This window comes from Lygodium microphyllum, chromosome 24 (genome assembly GCF_053477565.2).
Source record: "Lygodium microphyllum isolate KBCC chromosome 24, Lygodium_microphyllum_v1.1.10, whole genome shotgun sequence".
Taxonomy (NCBI): Eukaryota; Viridiplantae; Streptophyta; class Polypodiopsida; order Schizaeales; family Lygodiaceae; genus Lygodium; species Lygodium microphyllum.
Genome location: NC_141158.1, coordinates 14,541,263 through 14,563,803, shown reverse-complemented (window position 1 = coordinate 14,563,803; position 22,541 = coordinate 14,541,263). Strand labels below are relative to the sequence as shown.

The window sequence follows — 22,541 nt, the reverse complement described above, 5'->3', positions numbered from 1 at the left end:
TGGATCGATTGCACAAGGCCCTTAAGAGGCAAGACAAGCGGCCATACAATACTACATAGTGTTACTAGGATCCACCATTAGGTCTCCCACATATGAAGGAGACAGAGAAACAATTTCGCAAAGCACCAAGAGGCTAGTTACAAACAAGTGGCCCATTTTACAAAGGACCTAGAGGAGACCTAGGCACTACCCTGAGGCAAGTGTCCAAGGGAAGATGCACCGGATAACTCCTTTCTAAGCCACTGGGATCTTATCAATGCAGGCCTTCACTCAACCTTTCAAGAGATTATGGCATCAAGGGCTATGCCAAAGAGACTTTCCGAGGGGCTGATTTATCTCATCTGCAAAGGAAGTGCTAGAGATCACACACTAGGGACTCATCACCTTGCTTGGAACTACCTACATGATCCTCACAAAGGCGATTAGTCATAGGTAGTCAGGCACAATCCATCCAATTTATCCAATCCATAGACTTAGTAACCAAAAATAGGCAAAAAAAGGTCGGATAAAATCCAGGGTTTCATACGGTCATTAAAAAATACATAGGAAATTAGGCGTTAGTCTAGTAGATATTACTTGTTTTAACATTAGAGTGGCTACCCACATGAGATAGAGTGTCACAAGGCATTATCTATTCAATACTATTACACTTTATAAACCACAAATGTCTTTGCTTCAATTTTCAATGATTAGTAATGAACATGACAAGAGGTTGAGACAATATGTAAATCCAAGACTCTAGTCACAAGTAGTAGAAGTAAGTGTATAATTTTGAAGATCCAATTGAGTGTATAAGATTGTAAATATATACAATAGATCAAAAAAAGGAGCTTGCTACAATGATAGATCATAATTCATGGCGAAGCAAGTGTCAAATGGCAAGTACAAAAAGTAGTAGATATGAAAAGAACCTAAAGGCTAAGACTCAAGATGAGCTTTGTGAAATGTGAAGGCTTCATGAAGAAACTTAGGTAATGTGAATCATGATAGAGGTAAAGAATATACTAATACAAGTAGAGGTAGGGGAAGGGAAAGAAGAGGAGAAATAGAGCTACACAAAGGGGATGAGATGTAAGAGGAAGAGGAGGATGTAGAGATAGAGAGAGGTAGATGGAGGAGAGAGAAGAGTAGAGGAGCTTGTAAGAGAGACCTGGAAGAAGAGGAGGTGGTAAGTGAGATAGAGATAGAGGTCAATGAGGATAAAGGGAAAAAGGTTGAAGCAAAAGACCACTTTTCTTGTTACACCCTTTTTCTTTTTTTAACACAAGAAAATTATACGGATTATACAAGTCAGATCAGACCAATTGGTCGTACACGTCCATTATTCGAATCCTCACAGGTTCTACCAAGATTGTACAGGATGATAAATCTTCTCTGAGTGGGGTGTACAATCAAATAAGGACAATCAAACTAGATGGATTGTACACATCCAAGAGTGCAACATCTTAGGCAACATTTTCACCTTTTGGAAGACCGCAGCTTTCGCTAAATCCACAAGGCAAGACCTTATTGTGCTCCTTCTCAACTAAGAGAAGGCATATGATCACATGTATTAGGAGTTTGGACTAGAGGGCACAATGCTGAGGCTGAGCTTTCTAGAGCAATGGATCAGGGGAGTAGCATCTCTCCATTCCTCAACACATCCAATTCATGATTGGTGTGGTGAGAGAAGATCGATCCAACATTCAAAGACTTGTCAAACAAGGATATCCACTAGCTTCTTTTTTGTTTTTACTTGTCACTAAGGCCATGAGGTCCTTTTTGAGAGAGAGTTCTACAAGTATTAGAGGTATCAGGCTATCCACCTACACATGGAGGACCATGGCAGCCCAGCATTCACTAGATCTTTCAAGAAATTAGCACCACAAATTTAGGAAGGAGTCTTGAGGTCAGATTTGTGATTATCATTATTAGAGCATAGAGATTTGTATCCTAGGGGCTTCATTAGCTTCCCCCGACTAATATCGAAGAGAAGAGGAGGAAACTGCTTCTTTTCAATCATTCTCTAAGATTAGAGTCAAGCCTCACTATTGGCCAACGGACATGCTTGTCATGGGGAAGATTCTCTACACACGTCACTACACCAAAGGGGGAGTGATTTGCATTTCAAAAGTTATAACAAGATACTCCAAGGCAAAGACTACAAGGTCTTACGAAAGCCAAAGCTACAATTGAGGCCGTGACAAAGGGGTTTAGTCTCTTCTGTAGAGGGGACATCCTTCTAGCAATCATTGTGTCTAGCAGAGATAGGACAGTCACCTCACAATTGAGGAGGATGGCCGCCTTCAACAATAAGATCTTAACCATATAGCACTCAATGGTTTCTCTAGGTACAGGAAAAAAATAGTGACACACTTTGAGAGGAAGTGAAACATAGATCTAGACCCGACCATTTGTCTTGTAGATAGATGGAGATACTAGACATACTAAAGAAGGCCTCTACAGAGACTACAATGGGATACAAGAGAGTGGGTGTGGAGGGACACTTTCCTTGAGAGACCATGCGAGGTACCCTTTTTTGGCTACACTACTAGGTTAGGAAGGAGGATACAAATAAGCAGGTTCAGAGCACAGCCAGCCACCACACCCCATTGACACAAAGAGGGTAACTCATATTAGTTCTTATATGACCTTCAGAGGAGACTACATGACAGCTTCAGACCTAGGAAGATCTCTCTTTGTATGGCTTGTAGCCCATAGGAGTTTAGAATTTGGCACTTGGCTTGGATACGGCACGAACTCGGTGCCATGCATGCAATGTGGCTAGACGAGACACAAAGACATGGCCTATGGCCTATGGCCTATGGGATTACCCCAAATCCTAGGAGGTTTGGAGAAGAGCTCTCAAGATAATACTCCATGGCACAGCAGAGTCCACGGTGGTGACATGGGGAGGCTGTAGCTTGGGTCACAAACAAAAGTCCAACCTGTAGCTATGAGGATGTTCAAAGGAGCACTTCTTTTCTCATCATTGAACACCATCTGAGCAAGATTGCTACCCCAAACTACTCGCAAGCGCAGTGGACTCAGGGACAGTTTCATAGATGGGAGCTGATTTCCAGCATTATAGCCTGGTATATATGGATGGTGAGATGTAGCCACGGCATTGATCTTCAAGATGTATCGATTGGGTAGTCTTTATTGAGGATTTGGACAGAGATAGTCCACACTCTCCGTGGGAGATGGGAGAGGATGCAGGGCAGACAAAGATAGTTCACTCTTCCTGGGGGATGGGAGAGGATGCAGGGCAGCTCTAGGAGGATGAGGAAGAAAAGAGAGGCCTTCCTGCAGACTTGGATTCATATGCCTTCTTTCATACCACACCTCAAATGGTTTGGCATTTTAGCTCGCCAGATTTGTTGTTCACACAACTTTTGTAATATTTTATGTACTTAATTACTCTTCATAGAGTTCCCTGTGCTTTGTATTTACCTTAGAGGTTTTCTCCAAGGTATTAATTAATAGAATTTTCTTTACTTGGAAAAGAAAAAGACTGCAATATGTGCTTTTTGCTCTGGTTCAGCTGCCTAAAAAGGGGAAGATCTTCATATATTGAGTGTTATTGCAATCCAAGAGCTCAGATAGTGCTTTATGGAAGTCAAAAAGCACACAGCTTGTGGCCTTGGCCCTAGTAGGAACAGTGCCATCACATACACAAAGAAGAGAAATGTGGAGACTGAAGAGCTTCATTTTGTCCAGTCCAGACTTTGTTTTCAATTTTCTGCGAATGCCAAGGTAGGATAATTGGGGCACAATCCTAATGCAAACTTGATAAATGTGCCTTTAGTCCTTGATCAGTAATCTTGAATGGATCATCATTATCAGTGCTATTACATCATAACATACTACAAGTTCCAATAGAATCGATGGCTATACACATGGTTAGCAATCTTTTCCTTGTCTGCCCACTCATGAGCTTGGGCACCCAACCAATCAGAGAAGGAAAAACAGTAATAGAGATGGTCCCCCTGTCTTTCTATATCGGTTTTAAATAATGGGATGAACCAAATCCAAAACTTCAGTTTTGTTTGAATTCTATAGTATGTTGATATCTATGGAATAGATGCAATGTCTATCTCATGTAGCCAATTGTTTTAACTTTTGTTACTTGCAGATGGCAGATCCTGCTGCAAGAGCATTACTGACCTTGTTTGGGCACTTGGTGTGTTAGATAGAGGGTTTGTGCACGTCGTTCTCAAGGATTCTATGGCCTTATGAGTTATGCCACAGTGGCTGATATTGCTGCTACTATCATGTCATCATGGCATGCCAATTTGTGTGTATCAACTATCCATGGCCCAGCACCATAGATAACATAGCACATGATACACAGCCTGGTTATGCATGCAGCAGATGAGGGAGAAAACACTTTGAGAGATCAAAGTAAACATTTTAATTGCTTATTTTCTCCTTGACTGAATAATTGACAACAATGCATTACACAAAATTGCTAATTCAGATTGCTGGAAAAACCAGGAACTTAGAAACCATATCAAGCTTTTGTATTGAACCTGCCAGTAAAGTAATGAAATGGCTTCTCAACATCCGCAGCTAGTCCTAGCAAAGATCAAAAGAATAGTGTCAACCTTTGAGCACTGATAGTGCAAAAGAAACAAAAGAGTTGTTATGCACATGAAAATAACTCCAACATGCAGATAAGACAAAGCTCAGATGAGAGACATGATTGGATGGTATCCATCTGATACCAAAATAGCATTTTTCCCCCTTCCTTTCTATCCCTTAAATGGTCATAGGCATTGCTTTTCTTTTCATCTTCATTTCCATTTCATCAAAGCTATCAGTCATGAACTCGTAAGTCAATTTTGGCCTTCTAAAGACATTTATATAGCCCACCCCCCCCCCCCCCCCAACTCTCTTTCTTTCGTGAAGGGTAATTGCATTAATTGTTAGAACACAAAACGCAGAAGTACAACATTACGAGAAGTACAAATGGTCTATACAACTGACAATGAGACCAAAGAAACTGCAATGTGCCAAGAAAGTAAATATTGACAAGGAAGAATATCCTCTAGCCCAATGATGTCAAGCTCCCAATGCAAAAGGCCTCTCAAATGGGCAATATAACTCTATACTCCAGAAATGGAAGCAAAAATGAATACATTCCACATAGTCCATATGTGCCAACAGCCACAGTAGCACAAAAAGTGGAAGACAACCTTCATATGTGGCTGCACAAGATCTGAGAGCTGCCCAAAGACCTAGTCCTTTGGAAGCATCAACAGCCCTACCATTTGATACCAAACACTAAAGAGCAGAGACCAAACTTTTCTTGCCACTGGACAAGAAAGAAACTGATGATGAGAAGTTTCTTCACTTGTTGGACAAAGAAGCATCAACCATTCAAGATATGGCAACTTGAGAGTGCAAACACAAGGGGAAGGGCATCAACAACATTCACCAAGTAAACACTTTGTGTTTAAATGGAGTTTCATTAAGAAAACCCTTCATCACCATAGACTTCCACCAAGTGTTGCCTTTATGGAAACCTCAAGTGCAGTTGCCCTTCAGAGCCAGCCAATCCTTATCTTGTATAAGCAAACGATATATCTAATTCACTGACACACTTCCAAAACCCAACCAACCATTAATCATCCACTCATGCCAAGAGGTGTCCTAGTTCAAAGGGGGAAAGGGCTGCAATGCACATAAAGGAAGTTGAAATGGTGTCCCATAATAAAGGACAATAGCCTTTGCAAACATGAAAAAATCGTCGAACTGATCTGATAGACACGACAACGGCACACGTAGGCAAAAGCACATTAGCAACAGTAATCAGCCCCAATTGTGCCATTCTATTCAACATTTGCCTCTCTTGTTGTCTGCCTTCCCACAAAAGAATCCTTGAAACAGCCATCCCTTCAGCTCATAAGGAATTTACCTTCTCATGATGAGGAGGGGATGCCAAGAAGCACCAATCTCCAAGAATGGACCAGTGATTCACGAGCACACAAGGTCTAAGACGAAAAGGCTGTTTGGCAGTAATCACATGCCACCATGAAGCCAGAATCTTGGTGTTTCCATGGAAAATATTCTGGTCTTCACGGGAAAACCCAGCAATCAAAGACCAAGGCTGTCATCCCTCACACAAAGCCTAAAACAGAGACCAACGAAGGGAAATCATCTATGACTCCCATTCAAAACTGCCCCACCTCCCATCATTTCAGAGTGCAAAAATGATGCCCCATCATGTAGAATCCTTCTTCCAGAGCAAAACTCGAATAGGCTGAATGATTTTCCACATACTAGACTTTGACCAAGGAAGCGATAAGATTAAGAGATATCTTCATTGCAATATGCTACTTCCCTCCAGCAAACTCGGCCTATGCCACAAGAGATGGATCACCCTTTTATGTATTCTATGAGGACATTATAAGATACGCTAGCATTAGAGACATATTGTTAGTAGGGGACTTCAATGCATGCATTGGAGATAGGCAGAGCGATATTTACATGCATGATAACACCATGTTTAAAGAGATTGACATAGATGAAATGGGTCTATGTAGGATATATGAGAGTGCACAACACAAGAAGAATATGAACAAGTAGAGAGAAGGAAACACAAACTTCAAAGACTACAATGAAAGAAGAAAATTTGCAATGAACTCCAAAAGAATGCCGAATACAATGAGGACTAATCAGTCCCTACACACAACCCAAAGCTTTAGTGAGGGCACAAGATCATGTTGGAAAATGGCAGCCAGCTATGGAGAGAGAGAGGAGAGACAATGACAGCAAGAGAGTGAGCTGAAGCAAAAAGAGTAGTGTACTTGCTAGAATGAAAGATAGAGTGAAAGTACAACTTATGTTTAGGTTAAGGGTTGACCTAACCAACCTTCCACCAACTGACTAGAGTTAGGTTTATTTTACTCTAGAGCCTAGTGTCACTACTTTAAGTTTCTAAGACACTAGGTGTACACACCTTACATTGACACTTTAATAAGTGTCCACACCACACAAATTACATTGGACGCTGCCCATAGGGAAAATGGCAGCTAGCTATGGAGAGAGAGAGGAGAGATAATGACAGCAAGAGAGTGAGCCGAAGCAAAAAGAGTAGAGTGTACTTGCTAGAATGAAAGATAGAGTGAAAGTACAACTTATGTTTAGGTCAAGGGTTGACCTAACTAGTTTTCCACCGACTAACTAGAGTTAGGTTTATTTTACTCTAGAGCCTAGTGTCACTACTTTTAAGTTTCTAAGACACTAGGTGTACACACCTTACATTGACACTTTAATTAGTGTCCACACCACACATATTACATTGGACACTGCCCATAGAGCCAGCAAATTCTAACAAATCAGACTGATGATGAAAGGCAGCACTAGATGACAAAGGAGAGTCTCAAATGTCAGAGTGTGTTGAACATACAATGAAGAATGATGAACAGCCAATGAGTCAAATTAAGGCTCACAAGCAAGAGATGACTATGCAAGACACACGACTACCAACACCCCCTCTCCGATCCTAGATGTAGCTGAAGGCCAAAGAAATGAAATGAATGAGAGAGTGGCAAAAGAAGTCTCAATACTGTTGTAGTCCGTCAATAAAGAAACTCCTCACGATCCAAGGAATCCCCCTCTAAAACACATGGGGCTAGGGAATCCACAACTTCATCACCGATATCATCCCCCTTTGAAAGGGATGCAAGGTATGAAGGAACCACTAGAGAAGATTGTGAGGGAGGGGGACGAACCTGTGGGATAGGTGGTGCACAATCTAGAATGGGCACATCAAAGAATCCGGAGTTTCTTCTCTAAGATAATGTGGTCAAGAAAGGTCTTTTGCTCATATCCACACCTCCATTGCGACCCAAAGCCTACGCTCATGCACATGGACAGAATCTCGCAAACTTATAAAGAGAGAGGATCAAGTTCTAGAGTTAAGGTGATCCCAAAGAGCAACTTCATCCAATGTATTATGTAGAACCAATGTGGGAGTCCTCCACTAGATACGAAAGAGGGGTACTAACAAATCCCCATAAATTGAAAGTATCAAGGATATGCTCCACTTTGCAAGACCAAAGGGAGTAATTTGAGCCATCAAGGTGATCATCTTCGGGCAAAGAAGGAAGAGTGGGCATCTACACTAATGGTACCAAAACAACCATATTGGGACCTACAAGAGGGTCCCTAGTAGAGACATGTAGAGAAGTGGGGGGGGGGGGGGGGGGGGCGCACGTGGGGGGAGACAAGGCCACTACGATCTTCTTGACCTATCAAAGTGTCAATCTCTTGAGGATCATAGCTCTGATCTTCAATCTTCACATCGCTCTTCATTACATTCTAACTAGTGGGATCACCTCTCTGAAGAAGAATGGAGTGACTCCTCGTCATTGACCCTACAAAAGGAAGTTGTAGATGACTTGCACACTTCATAGAAGGCCAGAACAATGCAGAAAAACTATGTTCTTCATGACAAATCTGCACCAAACAATGAGAGTGGCCTTCTCTGAGTTCTCCCTTTGGCTGATAATACCATGTGAGTGCGCAATGGAAGAACACAAACATGGAGAGAGAAGGGAAGAGAGACTGCAATAAAAGAAAAAAATGGAGGAATAAAATCTGCACTAAACTCCAAAAGAACGCTGAATAAAATGAGGACTAATCAGTGCTTCTACACAGCCCAAAGAATCAATGAGGGCACCAAATCAGGCTGACGACAAAAGGCAGCACCTAATGATGGCGGAGAGTCCTCGATGTCAGATTTTGCTGAACCTCCAATGAAGAATGATGAGCAGCCAATAATTGATGCCTATAAATAGCCAAATCATCAAGTATGTCAAAAATCTGGCCAATCTGTCATAAAATAATAAAATAATGTACCGCTATCACAAAATGCTAGTTGTTGTAACGGACGCTCAAGCAAAGACAACCCTTGGTTCCTATGCAAGCTGGGAAAGCCCCATCTTCTCTTATAAGTTGTGAGAGCAATCTCCTCCCTCTTGAAGAGCACATGCCATGCCCATGATAGTTGCCTCTCAAATCGAGTGTGAATGCACCCTCCAACCACTAAAAAAGAAATGCAAGGCTGGAAATAAAAGACAATCAATGTGAACACACTAAAACCGACTAAAAAATGTAATGCAAGTTCTAGAAAGAGTTGTGTCATTTTTTCAAAACAAAAGACATGACTGATTAATAGAATGTCAAAGCTCGTAATGTCCTCATCTAACTCAAACTGAGGCTCACAAGTAGGAGATGACTGTGCAAGACACATGATTGCTAAGAAGATAGCTGAAGACAAAGAAGTGAGTACCTATGAGACACATCTATTGGCTCTAGAAATTGCACATAGACTAGCCATTTTTAATGCCCTCTCACAATGGCTAAGATTAGACATTCTAACATGTTGGAATCACAAAGGAGGGGCAAGTATTGTGGACTACCTAATAGGCTCACCAACATTGGTACTAGACATCAAAAACTTTAAGATATCTAAGAGACCAATTGGCATACAGCTGTTAACAGTCATGTTTGTCATGCCTTGTCATCTCCTGCCTGTGAGCCTAAATCTGAGTCAAACGAGGACATTAGGAGCTCTGACATGTCTATCATGTGTTTTAGCTGTCTAATTGCATTTCTATGCATTTCCTTCAGTTGTTGGCATCCTATGTGCATTTCTAGGTCAGCTTCTCCATTTCTTAGTCTTTCTCTCCACCTATTGGACATTGTCCATGCCTATCAAGGTTTTTTCTACGGCCACTTGTCATTTTTTCTGGAATTTTCCCAATGCAACCAACATTAAATGCTATCGGTCAATATTTATGGCATTTATTGTTGTAGGTCCGCCAGTTTAGGGCATTTATGGCTATTTATAGCCTCCCCATCCCACACTCGGTAGATTATCTCATTCAGTCTTCTTCCTCTCCAACAGGTGCATACTCTAACACTGCATCTCCTATGTGATCAATGATGCCGTCATCATCAACCTAATCTGGTGCCCTCATTGATGCTATGGGCTACATGCAAGGACTAATCACTCTCCTTTTGCTTTCCCGTTTGTATCAGTATTCATTCTTGTTCAGTGCAAATATCATTCTTCTTTCCTTGCAATCTCTCTATGTTCGTCTCTATGTTTCCGTTCCTTTCCGTTACGCACTCTCACACGATATAAGAGCATGGTATCATTGTCTGAGAGAGACACAAAGTACTTGATTCTTGTAGAGAGGGCCATCCACATCTATGTTTGCTACAAACGCAACCTTTTGTGGAGTATCTATGCAAAGGCGACATCATCGGCGTCAACTTTCTACGTCAAGCATCCACCTTCTGCCAATAGTCGACTGCCCTAGTGTGGAGGCAACCTTCTACAATGCCAGGCGAAAGTGTTTGATCACCATTTTGCCGAAAACACAGGTTTTGTCATGGACAAGCCATGATCAAATGTACCGATTAATTCTTGCTCATGCCATATGAATCCACACCCCATGCGAACGCACCCTTAAAAGACATCCTCGAGCCAACCATGCGAATCCAGCCTTGCCATGTCATCATAGAACTTTCCAGAAGATATACCATGTCATTGCTTGTGTCATTGATGATGTCATCACGGAACATTCTAGAACATCTTTAGCCACCCTCCAACACCTATAAAAAGAGCAGCTCGCCATGGAGCTCCTCAATCTTGCCAATGCCAATCTTGGGAACTCAAGGAGTCAAGACCTCCAAGTAAGTAACTTCAAATTCCAGTTCTAGTTCTTGTCTAGTCATGGTATCTGTCTTGTCTTCCATTATACTCCTATGTTAGCAAATTAGTCAGCTCATGTGTGAGTCTGTGCTGCAGAGGCTTTGGCATTTCATTTAGCATTTTATGTAGTATTTATCTGGCATTTTCTGGTGCCCTTTTTAGGGCTAGGGAGCATTTAATGCTGGCCAACTACATTTACTGCTCCCTCCATTTTATGCCTATTTATTGCTAGGCTCCTCCTCCTCTAGGTGTACTTCAGCCATCACACATGGATTCTTCAAGAGAGAGGAGCCGGTGCCGGGGTGCCCACACAGCCAGTGACTCACTGTTGTATGCTGCTGTCTTGTGTTCGATATGGATTCTGTTTCCCTAGCATACATCTGAGTTCTCATCTATATTTGTGTTCATTCATTCTTTCTTTCTTTCTCGTCTTGTGTTTCAACAGTTTATTTCAGCATGTTGTTTATGCTTCCATTGCTGCACCACTTCTGACATGGTATCAGATCTCAGGTTGAGCACACCTTGTGCTGTGTTTTATTGCTGATTTCAGGACTGATTTAACCCTCTGCTGCCGTGGCGATTGCTGTCAACCTGATTGCGACCAGTTTTTGGCTTCCATACTCTGCATTTTGATCAACATCTGCATCACCTGCCTGTCCAACACCTCCTGCTGCCTGTGTTTTCATCATCAGGCTACTAGCGACAGTTCTCTCCACCTGTTTATGCAGTGTACAGCCTGCATTTTGCTGTTTTCAATACTATTTTGGGCTGGGCGACTGGTAGAACAGGCCGTTTTTGCTGTTTCTGGCAGTTTTGAACTGATTTTTTGACTTTGTGCAGCAGATTTTGGCCTATTTTGGTCAAATTTTGGGTTATCTTGCATGCGAACTCTTATTTTTTTGTGTTTTTGGTTGCGTTTTGGTTGTGCTCACTCTTTGACGACCTTCCTTTCTCTATTTTTCTTTTCCATCCTCTCCAGATGGCTCCTCCATGCACATCCACTGATGACAAGCTACATGCACCTAATTATCACACGTGGAGTGTGGTGATGAAAGCGTGGTTTATCCAGAAGCGGTTATGGAATGTGGCTGGCGGAGCTATGGCACGTCCTCAACAACCTCTCCTGTTCCATCTGATTTTGATGAAGACAACCATGAGGAGGCAGTGCTTACATGAGATTCAGACGATGCCTGTGCTTATTCGGCTCTTCTTTGGTGTATTTCTAAAGCAGTTCTACCAACAATCACCACCTGCAAGACGGCTTCAAAGGTATGTTCGAAGTTGCATCTGATGTATGAGGCACCTTCTACGATGCAGGCGGTGACCCTCTGCGGACAGCTCTAGCAATTGAAGTTTGAGGCGAAGGACACTATCCAGTCTTTTCTACTACACGTTACCACGATCCAGGATCAGCTTCGTCAGATGCAGTCTACCCTGTCAGAGGCACATCTCGTTGATACCGTCCTCTACAAGCTCCCCCCCGAGTTTGATGGAGTAGCAAACGCTTTACAAGCGTAGACTTCGTCGACTCCTGTCAGCTTTCTGCACATGTCCTCGATGCTTCTCGAGCATGAGGCTACCTTACGGCTACAAGGGAGGCTTCTGTCACACTATGGAGGATCAGGTGAGGCTCTTGCAAGTTTAGAGAGGAGTTAAAAGCAGGAGTCGAAGCCACAATGTTACCATTGTGGGAAGAAAGGTCACCTACGGAAGGACTGCACCGAGTTAGCGACATCCAAGAAGAAGAAGGAGAAGAAGTGGAAGCAGGATGCGGACTCCTTCGACGAGTCATCATCTGCCTCTGATTCTGACTCCGATTCTCTGGCCCCGGCAAAGTCCAATACATGGAAGGAATCAGCTTCTACGGATCGTGGAAAGGGATTGATAGCCCCTTCCTCTGCTACTTTCTAGTGATGGCCTAATGACATCCCTCACGGCTCTTCGGTGCTAGAGAGGGAGTGTGAGAGGGTGTGGTGGTAGGGCAGGCGTGCCTCATCTATATTTTTATACCAATGCACAGGATCTAGAGAGGGATGTCCTTGACGCATCGTCGTTGTCTGGCAATGAAATCCTAGAGTCTGGATTTGACATCTAGGTTCATGATGGGTTGTTCTTTTCTTGATAGAAAGCGGGAGGCTTTCGTCTGGAGCTCACACGAGGGACACTTTGGCAATTTTGGCGGAAGGCGGGGATTCCATGGTCACATGTTCAAAGACATGTTTGGCAGATTGGTCTTGTATGTCTTGAGTGACATAGGTGACATAATACAGAGAGCTGCTATGATTCTTCTCTATTTTCAGGTGGTGTTGTTATGATCGACATCGACATCAGCTACTCTCCGAGACATCTTAGTGGTGGGTTGGCCACTCACTGCTTGGATATCCATGGTTCTTCTAGTGGTTCTATGTTGTATAGTTTATGATTCCCCATCATTGTACTATTGTATTGTATCAGATCACCCTTCATCTGAGAGAGGGTGTTAGTAGATTAGTCAGCTCATGTGTGAGTCTGTGCTGCAGAAGCTGTGGCATTTCATTTAGCATCTTAAGTAGTATTTATCTGGCATCTTCTCGCGCCCTTTTTAGGGCTAGGGAACATTTAATGATGGCCAATTGCATTTATTGCTCCCCCCATTTTATGCCTATTTATTGTTGGGCTCCTCCTCCTCTGGGTGTACTTCAGCCATCACACGTGGATTCAAGAGAGAGGAGCCAGTGCCGGGTTGCCCACATAGCCAATGACTCACTGTTGTATGCTATTGTCTCGTGCTCGATATGGATTCCGTCTTCCAAGCATACATCTAAGTTCTCATCTGTATTTGTGTTTATTCATTCTTTCTTTCTCGTCTTGTGTTTCAACGGTTTATTTCAGCATGTTGTTTATGCTTCCATTGCTGCACCACTTCTGACATGCCATACCAGCATTTTCAATTAATTGTACCATATTTGTAACCCTGGTCTTGGTACAATAACCCTTGATGGCTTTGGGCAAACCGCAATAGTACTTTTCAATTTGTTCTGATAGGGGCATTGTCTTGTAAGAACTCACGGGTAGAAGTGCTTCCCAAAATTTCTTATTGTACTCTTCTAAATCCGCACAATTTGCCGTGTCCAATTTATGCCATGCGGTCATGATATCTACTTCAACCGTGTTACTTAACCATGAGGCTGGAAACAATTGATTAAAATGGACCCAAGTGGCAGGTGCATATCCTTGCATCCACAATATGTTTCACCACTGCAAAGCATTACCTTTCAAAAAAATTGCAGCCTTCTGCACCTTAGAAGTCTCAGTAAAATTCCCTCCAGTGTAGGCTGCATCAAATTGGTATAAATGTCAAAGTTTTCAGCTTATCTTGCATACCATTGAAGGTTTCAAACTTTAATGCCTGACCACCCTCTTTATAGTCTTTAGGCTTTGCACTTTTTGGTGTCAGGTTGTCATAGACAGGTGGCTGTAAAAAGGGGAGTCCCTTAGGCGCATTATCAACATTACTTTCACCTGTCTTAGCTACCATATGCCCACTCGGCTGAGAAAAACCAGTCGCTGCATTTTGTACTCCAAGCATCAAATAAGGACTCTGCAAAGTCTGATAACCGGGCTGTAGACCAATATTAGCATAAAGTGGGTTCACTGCCTCAATAGGCATCATTCCTAGTGGCCCTCTGGGCAAGTATCCCTGAAAACCAGTGGGTAATCCAGCCATTGCTTGAAAAACTGACCCACCACCAAAGTAACCAGGATAGGTAGCAAACTGAGGACAAATAGTCTACTGTGCCACTTGTGCATTACTGCATTGACCATTCACTCCCTGGTCCTATGCTTGTGCTTCTTGTCGCACTGGACCTGTCTCCATGTTTGGTGTCTTTTCCACATGCTCACGCACATTAGAGGTTTGCCTTTTCGAGCGCTCCATGGTATGATGTGATGACTCAGCCTGAGAATCCTCATTATGTGACTTCAAAAAAAATTTCATCCGAGGATTCTTTACAAGCTGTTGAAAAGAGCCAACCATACTGAGGAGTTGTGCCATAAGCAAATCCACCTGTTCTTGCTCCTCATTCTGTGGTTCAATCTCAGTTCTAGAAGGTGTTGACACCTGTGCACCAATACTCTCTCTTCGGTGTCTATGAGCAGAAGAAGAACTCTCTTCTTCATGAGAGAGTTTTCCTTTGCCTTTGTCCATGTCTGCCATCTCTCTAGTCCTGTATCCAGCAAATACTGTATCCAAGAAAAAATCTCGTAGTCTTTCTCACCTGTAATCTCTGTAAAACCTGTATGTATGGCCTTTTTACCCAAAACTGTCCGAGCTTAAATTCTTATAGAAAAGAATTCAAATCCCGGGGGTGGAACCATGGAACCAGTCTATGACTCACATAAAGCAGTAGTCCCTTACAATTAATACCTGGTCTTTTCACATACACACACAAACAGAGACCTCACTCCCTCACTCAATACCAGATTGGCCCCGAAGTCTGGCGCCCCTTTCAGTATTTCTTTATCAATTAAAAGATGGATAGTTACAAAAATGAAATGTTCCAAAGTACAAAAGCTGTGAACAATTGGCTTTCATCTTTTCTGAGCAAATTTCAGCTGCATAAGGATAGTACAGCATATCCAGAACAACATCCCAAGTAGGAAAACACTTTTTGTGAGCATAACTCAATAATTCAAGTGCAGAATTGCTATCTACAGAACTCTGTATTTACTGTTTTTACCTGTTTCTTAATCTGTTCTCAGCCTTATTCCATTCCAGATCTGTTCCATACCAGTTGGACTACAAACCCCTTGACCCCAACTGGCATCATTCCAGCAGTAAAACAATCCCACAAACAGCACTAAATCAGAGCTTAAATCCCTCTTTCCATGTGGCGTGGTCATCACTTTCTTTAGTTCCTGCATTGGAGAAGCAATCAACTGCTCCTGAACTTGGATAGTGAGGCTCTTGCCTCAACAGAAGTGCAAAGAAAACACAGAACTATACATTCAATGGAATCAGCCCATCATGCAGAGCATTTCCTCTGAAATAGAGAGAGAGTTGACTAGAGGGAGCAAGCTCTACCTTCGTATCTGCCCTCAACCCCTCAAAACTTCACTCTTAGATTTGCCCCTCCTGCCTATTACGTTTTTTTCTTTAATGCTCTCTCTCTCTTTTGGGAATTTGTGTCCAAATTGTGACACATGGCATATATGTAACAATTTTTCCATTTAAACCTTCCGGTCTAAAATTCTCCATGATCGGTGTAAAATTTGACCTCTGCACAAACCAGAGAATTAATCCTCGTGCAAAAACAAAGATAATGACCCAAACAAATCCTGGGGTCCAAAAATACTCAAGTTGTTCTGAGCAACTTTTATCATTGCAACCACATCAAAAAGTGTAATGTGGCTCAGTTACGGTGACTTTTATTCCTTGAGCATTCTCACATGTGCACCTTCAGTCTTGGCCAGGCTCATTGTCCTACACCATCTCCAGTGGCTAAGCACACAGTTCCAAACCACTAGCATTCTATTCTTCAATGCCCATTCAATATGGAACCGGTCCTAAGGCTCAAACAAACCATTAGTCCCATTTGTCCCAATGGCTGCCTCTTTTGGCCATGCAAAGATCCCAGCTTAATCCAAGAGAACTCTGGGGGGTAAAAAGCAACAACAACTAAAGAAAAGAAAAATAAAATTGTTATATAAGTAAATAAGAAAAGCAACTGCAAAAAGTATCACCACCTAGTGACATTAAGGCCAAGATTGAAGACTTGCTAGTCATTTTGGACAGCAAGGGAAGTTGGAATACTGAAAGGGATTGGGAGAATTCCATTGTACATCAACTTCTTCTTCAATTAAGTTAAATAAATACCAAAAGGGGAGCCAACCTTAGGGCCAAAACAGGTTGTCCAATGTCCAAGATTATATGGTAAAGTGTGCAATTTCCGTTTTGTGAATTTGTTAATTGCTGTAAATAGTGCTTAATCAAGTTATTTACCGCCCTATCCAGGGAGGAAGGCTAGTTACAGAAGCATCCTCCAACATCTCCACATCCTGTATAAAGACCACAAGAGTCCCAAGTTGTGTAAAACCACGAATAGACGATAGGTTAAAACCTAAATCCAGTACATAGAGAACTTTGGCCGAAGAAGTCTGCCTAGCAGGTAATAGAGAAATAGTCGGGGCAGCCTTCGAATCCTTTGAAACCTTCTCCTTTGGCTTAAAATGGGGTACTTTTGCCAACACTTCTCCTCGAGATGAGTGCCCTTTCCACAATGTGGACACTTGGGTTTCTCCTCCTCTTCCTTCTTGTCCTCTTGCTTCTTGTCCTTGACCTATGGCTGCTTCTTCTTCCCGCTACCTATACTTGCAATAAATGCCTTGGTGGAGCCAAAACTACGGGCCCCAACCTCTCTGAGTTGCTCGTCATGCTCCAAGACAAGTCGTGAAAGCTCCTCCCATAAGAGCGTCTCGTAGGTCCTTGATGTGATAAGGCTGGTGTAGAAGACATCGAACCGAGGAGATGGCAACTGAGTTGAAAGGATCGTAGCGATGTCTTCAGAGGATATCATCCGACCAAGAGAGGCAAGCTCACATCTCATGTCCTCCATCTTTGTGATGTGCTCTTGCATATGGAGGAGGAATCATCAAGGCATCAAACCGAGGAGATGGCAACTGAGTCAAAAGGATCATAGCAATGTCTTTAGAGGATATCATCTGACCAAGAGAGGCAAGCTCACCTCTCATGTCCTCCATCTTTGTGATGTGCTCTTGCATGGAGGAGGAATCATCAAGACTGAGCATCCGCAACTTCTTCTCCAGGGAAATCTTGTGGGCAAACATCTTATGTTGATACAAAGATGCAAACTTCTTCCACACTTTTGCCACAGTCTTCAACCTACAAATATGCACAATGACAAAATCCTACGAACTCATAAAGAGGAAGGATCGGGCTAGAGAGTTGAGCAATCCCACAAGGTCGCACGGTCCATAGAAGTTCCATCTATGGGACCCTCCTTAGGACGGGGGATGGAATCTAAAACAAGAGCCCAAAGATCAAAGGCGTCGAGTATGCGCTCTACCTTGCACGACCACAACAAATAGTTCGAACCATCAAGTTTGTCTTCTTTAGGTAATGAAAGTAAGATAGGCACCTATACAGAAGGTATTAAGCATGGCATCTTCATTGAGGTCAAAGCCTTCTGTAAAAGATAAAAAGAAGGGGGATGGGTGCGACGGGGGACTTCTCATGTCAACTATAATCACGTCTCCACTCAGAAGAGTGTCTAGAATGAAGCTCCTCCTCTACTTTGAAAATCTAGGCTACTTCTCCGCGATGAAAATCTTCTTTTCAGCAAGAAATCTCCTAATTGTGTCCTCACTTAGGCGATCATACCATATGAGAGTGCACAACGGAAGAGAAACACGAACACAAAGAAAAGCACACACACACAGAGAGAGAGAGAGAGAGAGAGAGAGAGGAAGCAGAAGATAAGGAAGAATATTGCATGGACTAAAGAAGAATGTTGATACAATGATGATGGACTGATCAGTCCCTACAAATCATGTTGATGATGATGGCAACACCAAGCATAGAAAATCGGAGTGTCGGAGTGTGCATCTGCTAGAGAAAGACTGAAGATTAAAGAGTATGTGTGTCTACCAAGTGGGGGGTGCAGCTATAAATAGCAGAAGCACTAAAAAACTGGCTGACCTGATCCAATAGAGGCCATAAATACTGGCTGACCAGCATTAAATGCTGGCCACATAGAGAGGAATGCCAAGAAAAATAGGGGACACCCCAGAAAAATCCTAGATAGCAATGACAATATCTAACAAGTGTAGACGTCTCCATGGAAGGCGGTAATCGGCCTAGGAATGCACACAGAAAGCTGACAAATAAAGAAAATACACCTAAACTGCCAAAGCTCCTATGTCTTCGTCAAACTCTAACAGGAGCTCGCAACCAAGAGATGACAAACTAACATGACTAACAGAAGCAGGCTAACAGGTACAACCTCCCCTACTTCTTTAAATTGAAGGGGGGAGGGTAATTCCCTCTATCTAGCTTTCCCTTCTAGTTTGAGAGGGGGCGGCTTTCTTCTCTTATGGTGACAGGATGTTGTTTACAATTTCTTTTTCAGAAATTATGTATATTGTACTTTGTATCTTTATTTGAACCTTTAAGATGACATGATTGTAAAAGGGTACTTGGGCAAGTGAACAATTCTCCTACGAGTGCATTGTCCAATTGGCACCCTTGAGCATGATCACACCTACATTGCCTCTTGCATAACTCCAATGTATTCGCATTCTATTCTTGTAAACATGCATCTGTACGTATTTATCCCATTTCGGTCTTTTGGAGTGGTCGATTTGGATTTACCATATTCGTGGCATTGCAGATGCAGTCTCCCTTTCTTACTTAGCTTCACTACTTGCTTTCTGCACATCTTTTTTGCCTCCCCACATTCCATGTTATTTGCAGTAGGTTTTGTTTTTTTGTTCACTGTAGGAGAACTTACTGGTATAGTTTTGGCTAATTCTGGGATAGACATTGCTTTATACGATACTTATTATGTGGTTGCACATTTTTATTATGTATTTTCTATGGGAATTGTTTTTGCTTTATTTGCAAGATTTTACTACTGGATAGGTAAAATATCTGGTTTTCGTTATCTAGAGACTTTGGGTTAAATTTATTTTTGGATTTTAATTTCTTTGGTGTAAATATGACTTTTTTTCTTATGCATTTTTTAGGGCTTTCAGGTATGCCCCGTCGCATTCCAGATTATCCAAATGCTTACAGCGAATGGAATACACCCCCATATTTGCTTCATACACCCTCAGCTCATTCTTTTGTTATCGATACCCAATAGTGGTAGGGATAGCTTGCTTATTTTGTGAAGGTCTTTAGGTCTACCCATTAGTCTCCCATTCGTTACTTAATCAACTGCAACTTCTTCTTTTTTTAGTGTTTTTTTTTTTTTAAAGTTCACTATAGCTCCATCTACCTTTGTAGGCCTTGGTTGCCATTGGGCAGCCAACATGCACCCTTTGCCCAATGCCCTAGCCTCTTTGGGATAACCATTTGGATTCCCTTAGTAAGATAACTATCGCCTCTGTAGCCTTGGTAAGCCACTAGGTAGCCAACGTGCACCCTTTGTCCAATGCCCTAGCTGCTTTGGGGTGGGACGCCTTGGGGTAAAAACACCAAAACAAACAAAACTTTGGATTGGCCTTCCTTTCTAGCTCAATTTTTGAGCCTAAGAAGGGATGTTGAGCTAAATTATGCATTATATGCTGAATCGGCCCCATGAACAGCCCCAAAAATGCTTAATCGATGAAAAACCCTAAAACAGAAAGTGCTCCGAGAGAGTTTAAAATGAGGAGAAGTTCGAACTCCCGAAACTTTCTATAAATAGGTAGGATGCCCTCCATTCAAGTTCATTGGTTTTATAGGTTTCAAGCCCTCTAGCTTCACTGCCCACACCCCGTTTACGAAGGACATCTCAGTTGAGGCTTCCCGACCTTGTCTACGCCCATCGAGTGCCTGCCAGTCTTCATCACACAATCCACACCTTCTTCAACAGTTGTCCAACCTTAACTGTTGCTATTGTTCACTCCTCTGTTGTTGCTAGCTGCCACATGGCCTTCTACTATTGCGTTTGTACCTATTGGCTGCTGTCCTACCCCAAATGACTACAAAAATTCTATGTTTGCCTCAACAGGCTGCCGTACAAGTTTCCACATCACCATCTCCATCTACGTTTACACTATAGCATGCCATACACGTTGCTATGTCATCAACTGCTACTGTGTTGTCTTTTTTTCTCTCTCCTCTACGCGTCCGACACCAACAGGCTGCCATACAAACTTCTACATCACCATCTCCAACTGCATTTACACTATAGTGTGCCATATACGTTGTTATGTCATCAATTGCTGCTATGTTGTCTTTTTTCCTCTCTCCTCTACACATCCGACACTAATCCACCACATCATCCGTTGCGTTTGCTATTGTTCAACATCATGGAGACTACCTTGCTATGTTTTGGGATCCATCAAGAGTAGGATACACTCGCCTACTCATTACCTCCGCCTTAGTCCTCCAGACACGAGAGCATGCCATACACGTTGCTATGTCATCAACTGCTACTGTGTTGTCTTTTTTTCTCTCTCCTCTACGCGTCCGACACCAACAGGCTGCCATACAAACTTCTACATCACCATCTCCAACTGTATTTACACTATAGCGTGCCATATACGTTGTTATGTCATCAATTGCTGCTATGTTGTCTTTTTTCCTCTCTCCTCTACACATCCGACACTAATCCACCACATCATCCGTTGCGTTTGCTATTGTTCAACATCTTGGAGACTACCTTGCTATGTTTTGGGATCCATCAAGAGTAGGATACACTCGCCTACTCATTACCTCCGCCTTAGTCCTCCAGACACGAGAGTTCGGGGTATAGTTTTCATTCCCTACATAGTTTGTTTGTTGCATGAGCATTGTATATTCAATATTCATTCATTCATTCAGATCTTCACTATGCTCATTGTCTTTGAGTTACCCTAACCCTAACTATGTTTTGTTGAGTTTATGCTTTGTCACACGCTTTCATTTATGTTTCTACATTAGGGTATTTCTTCACTTCCACAAGCCGCCTTCCTAAGGTACTTGTAGTTGAGGTGGCCAAACCGCGCATGCCATAGCTCGATCTGTGTCTGTGAAGAAAAAAGAAGAGAGAGAAAGGCCCATAAAGTCCACATCTTGTCAACTCCATTCTCCCCATGACCTGCACAAATAACTTGCTTCGAATCTCCATCACAAATTCAAAATGAACCCTTATCAAACTTGACCATAAGACCAAGTGCACAAATCTTGCTTACTAAAAGTAGATGATATTCCAAACCCCACACAAAGAGAACCTCCAACGTGTGAGAACCACCATGCCTATCCAGACACCTACATATCACCTTTGCCTTTGATAGGGACTGAAAAGCTGTCCACCAATGAGAATTTGCCCATGCATCAGACGTATATGGATAATACCATCTATAAAAGGAGTCATGTGGCAGGAAGCGCCACTATCCACAATTCATTCACAAGGTTGAGGGGCCATCATCGCTACATTAGAAGCCACCAATGTTGAATCCTCAATCATCTCCAAATGTAGAAAGGATTGTTGAGAAAGAAATAGCCACTGCTCCTAAGTCCATAGATTTCTCTTTCTTGATGTTCTTTTTGGGGCAATCCTTCTTCCAATGACCTATCTTGCCACAAATGTGACAACTAGACTCCTTTGCTTAGTCTTCCCCTCCATCTTCTTCTTCTTGTTCTTCCCCTTCTTTTAGGAAGATTGACGAAACTAACTCCTCCCACTTAAGGGTGTCTATCCACCCTAAAGCAATCAAGGCGGAGGAAAATGCACTAAATCAAGGCAGTAACTATGAGAAAAGAGTTATTGCCATGTCCTCTAGGGTAATATTCGAGCCATTGATTGGCATCATTAGTATACTTTGGGGACTAGAGTGAGGATATGTTGAGTATATGTGTGTAATGTTTGTATACTTAGATAGGGATGGCCAAGCATCTAATCTCTGAAGTTATAATTTACGCCTATTTTAGAGACTCTTGGGAATCAAGCCATAAGAAAGAGTCTATTCTTGTGAAGTGGTGATATGGTCACCAATATGTTTGGGACAATCCTAGCTATTTTTAGTTTTGGCGCCTTGGCATCTTTCATTTGGATTCTCAGTTCATATAGCGTCTTTGCTTATCAAAAAGTTTGAATTTTATTGGTCCTACTTGTGACTTGTGGTTCACTTCCCATCTTAGCGA

The 22,541-nt window shown here is 42.4% G+C and overlaps 1 protein-coding gene across 4 annotated transcripts in view; it reads right to left on the bottom strand.

The window, feature by feature from the left end:
* Positions 1 to 22,541, bottom strand: part of LOC148014861 (choline monooxygenase, putative (CMO-like)) — a 149,812-nt gene that overhangs the window by 113,341 nt on the left and 13,930 nt on the right. For all 4 annotated transcript variants that reach the window (XR_015688463.1, XR_015688462.1, XM_087665988.1 and 1 more), the window contains exon 2: positions 4,512 to 4,557. Coding sequence is in view for 2 of the 4 variants with exons in the window: in XM_087665988.1 (XP_087522114.1) it covers positions 4,512 to 4,557 (46 nt within the window). In the remaining 2 variants the exon portion in view is untranslated. The remainder of the gene's footprint in view (positions 1 to 4,511; positions 4,558 to 22,541) is intronic.